Below are 1,678 nucleotides of genomic sequence, written 5' to 3'. Positions count from 1 at the left end.
TGAGCCTAAACCTGACTGGAATGAGCCTAAACCTAAACCTGACCGGACTGAGCCCAAACCTGACTGGACTGAGCCTAAACGTGACTGGACTGAGCCTAAACCTGACTGGAATGAGCCTAAACCTGACTGGACTGAGCCTAAACCTGACTGGAATGAGCCTAAACCTGACTGGACTGAGCCTAAACCTGACCGGACTGAGCCTAAAACTGACTGGACTGAGCCTAAACCTGACTGGAATGAGCCTAAACCTGATTGGACTGAGCCTAAAACTGACTGGACTGAGCCTAAACCTGACCGGACTGAGCCTAAACCTGACTGGACTGAGCCTAAACCTGACTGGAATGAGCCTAAACCTGACCGGACTGAGCCTAAACCTGACCGGACTGAGCCTAAACTCGACCGGACTGAGCCTAAACCTGACTGGAATGAGCCTAAACCTGACTGGACTGAGCCTAAACCTGACTGGACTGAGTCTAAACCTGACTGGAATGAGCCTAAACCCGACTGGACTGAGCCCAAACCTGACTGGACTGAACCCAAACCTGACTGGACTGAGCCTAAACCCGACTGGACTGAGCCCAAACCTAACTGGACTGAGCCCAAACCCAACCAGACCGAGCCTAAACCCGACCAGACCGAGCTTAAACTCGACCAGACCGAGCCCAAACCCGACCAGACCAATCCCAAACCCAACCAGACCCAGCCCAAACCCAACCAGACTGAGCCTAAACCCAACCAGACCGAGCTTAAACTCGACCAGACCGAGCTTAAACCCAACCAGACCGAGCTTAAACTCGACCAGACCGAGCTTAAACCCGACCGGACCGAGCCCAAACACCCCAAACCCAACCAGACCGAGCCCAAACCCAACCAGACCGAGCCCAAACCCAACCAGACCGAGCCTAAACACCCCAAACCCAACCAGACCCAGCCTAAACCCAACCAGACCGAGCCCAAACCCAACCAGACCGAGCCCAAACCCAACCAGACCGAGCCCAAACCCAACCAGACCGAGCCCAAATCCAACCAGACCAATCCCAAACCTGACCAGACCGAGCCTAAACACCCCAAACCTGACTGGACCGAGCCTAAACCCAACCACACCGAGCCCAAACCAGACCAGACCGAGCCCAAACCCAACCAGACCGAGCCTAAACCCGACCAGACCAAGCCCAAACCCAACCAGACTGAGCCTAAACCCAACCAGACCGAGCCTAAACCCAACCAGACCGAGCTTAAACTCGACCAGACCAAGCTTAAACCCGACCGGACCCAGCCCAAACACCCCAAACCCAACCAGACCGAGCCCAAACCCAACTAGACCGAGCCCAAACACCCCAAACCTGACTGGACCGAGCCTAAACCCAATCAGACCGAGCCCAAACCCAACCAGACCGAGCCCAAACCCAACCAGACCGAGCCCAAACCTGACTGGACCGAGCTTAAACTCGACCAGACCGAGCCCAAACCTGACCAGACCGAGCCCAAACACCCCAAACCTGACTGGACCGAGCCCAAACCTGACCAGACCGAGCCTAAACCCGACCAGACCGAGCCCAAACCCAACCAGACCGAGCTTAAACCCGACCAGACCGAGACCAAACACCCCAAACCTGACCAGACTGAGCCCAAACCCAACCAGACCGAGCCCAAACCCAACCAGACCGAGCCCAAACAC

The 1,678-nt window shown here is 56.1% G+C and overlaps 1 protein-coding gene across 1 annotated transcript; it reads left to right on the top strand.

The window, feature by feature from the left end:
- Window positions 1-262: 262 nt before the first annotated feature.
- LOC130588513 (proteoglycan 4-like) lies at window positions 263-1,321 on the top strand (the record flags this gene model as incomplete). The annotated part of the gene is made up of 1 exon (XM_057389429.1): window positions 263-1,321. A coding segment is annotated over one exon (1,059 nt), but the record flags the coding sequence as incomplete, so codon positions are not given.
- Between the last annotated feature and the right edge of the window lie 357 nt (window positions 1,322-1,678).

The sequence above is a fragment of the Malurus melanocephalus genome, unplaced genomic scaffold (genome assembly GCF_030028575.1).
Source record: "Malurus melanocephalus ecotype Western Australia unplaced genomic scaffold, MMel_1.1 scaffold_5831, whole genome shotgun sequence".
Taxonomy (NCBI): domain Eukaryota; kingdom Metazoa; phylum Chordata; class Aves; order Passeriformes; family Maluridae; genus Malurus; species Malurus melanocephalus.
Note: the sequence above shows the minus strand (reverse complement) of the source record. Positions and strands in the feature narration are given on the sequence as shown.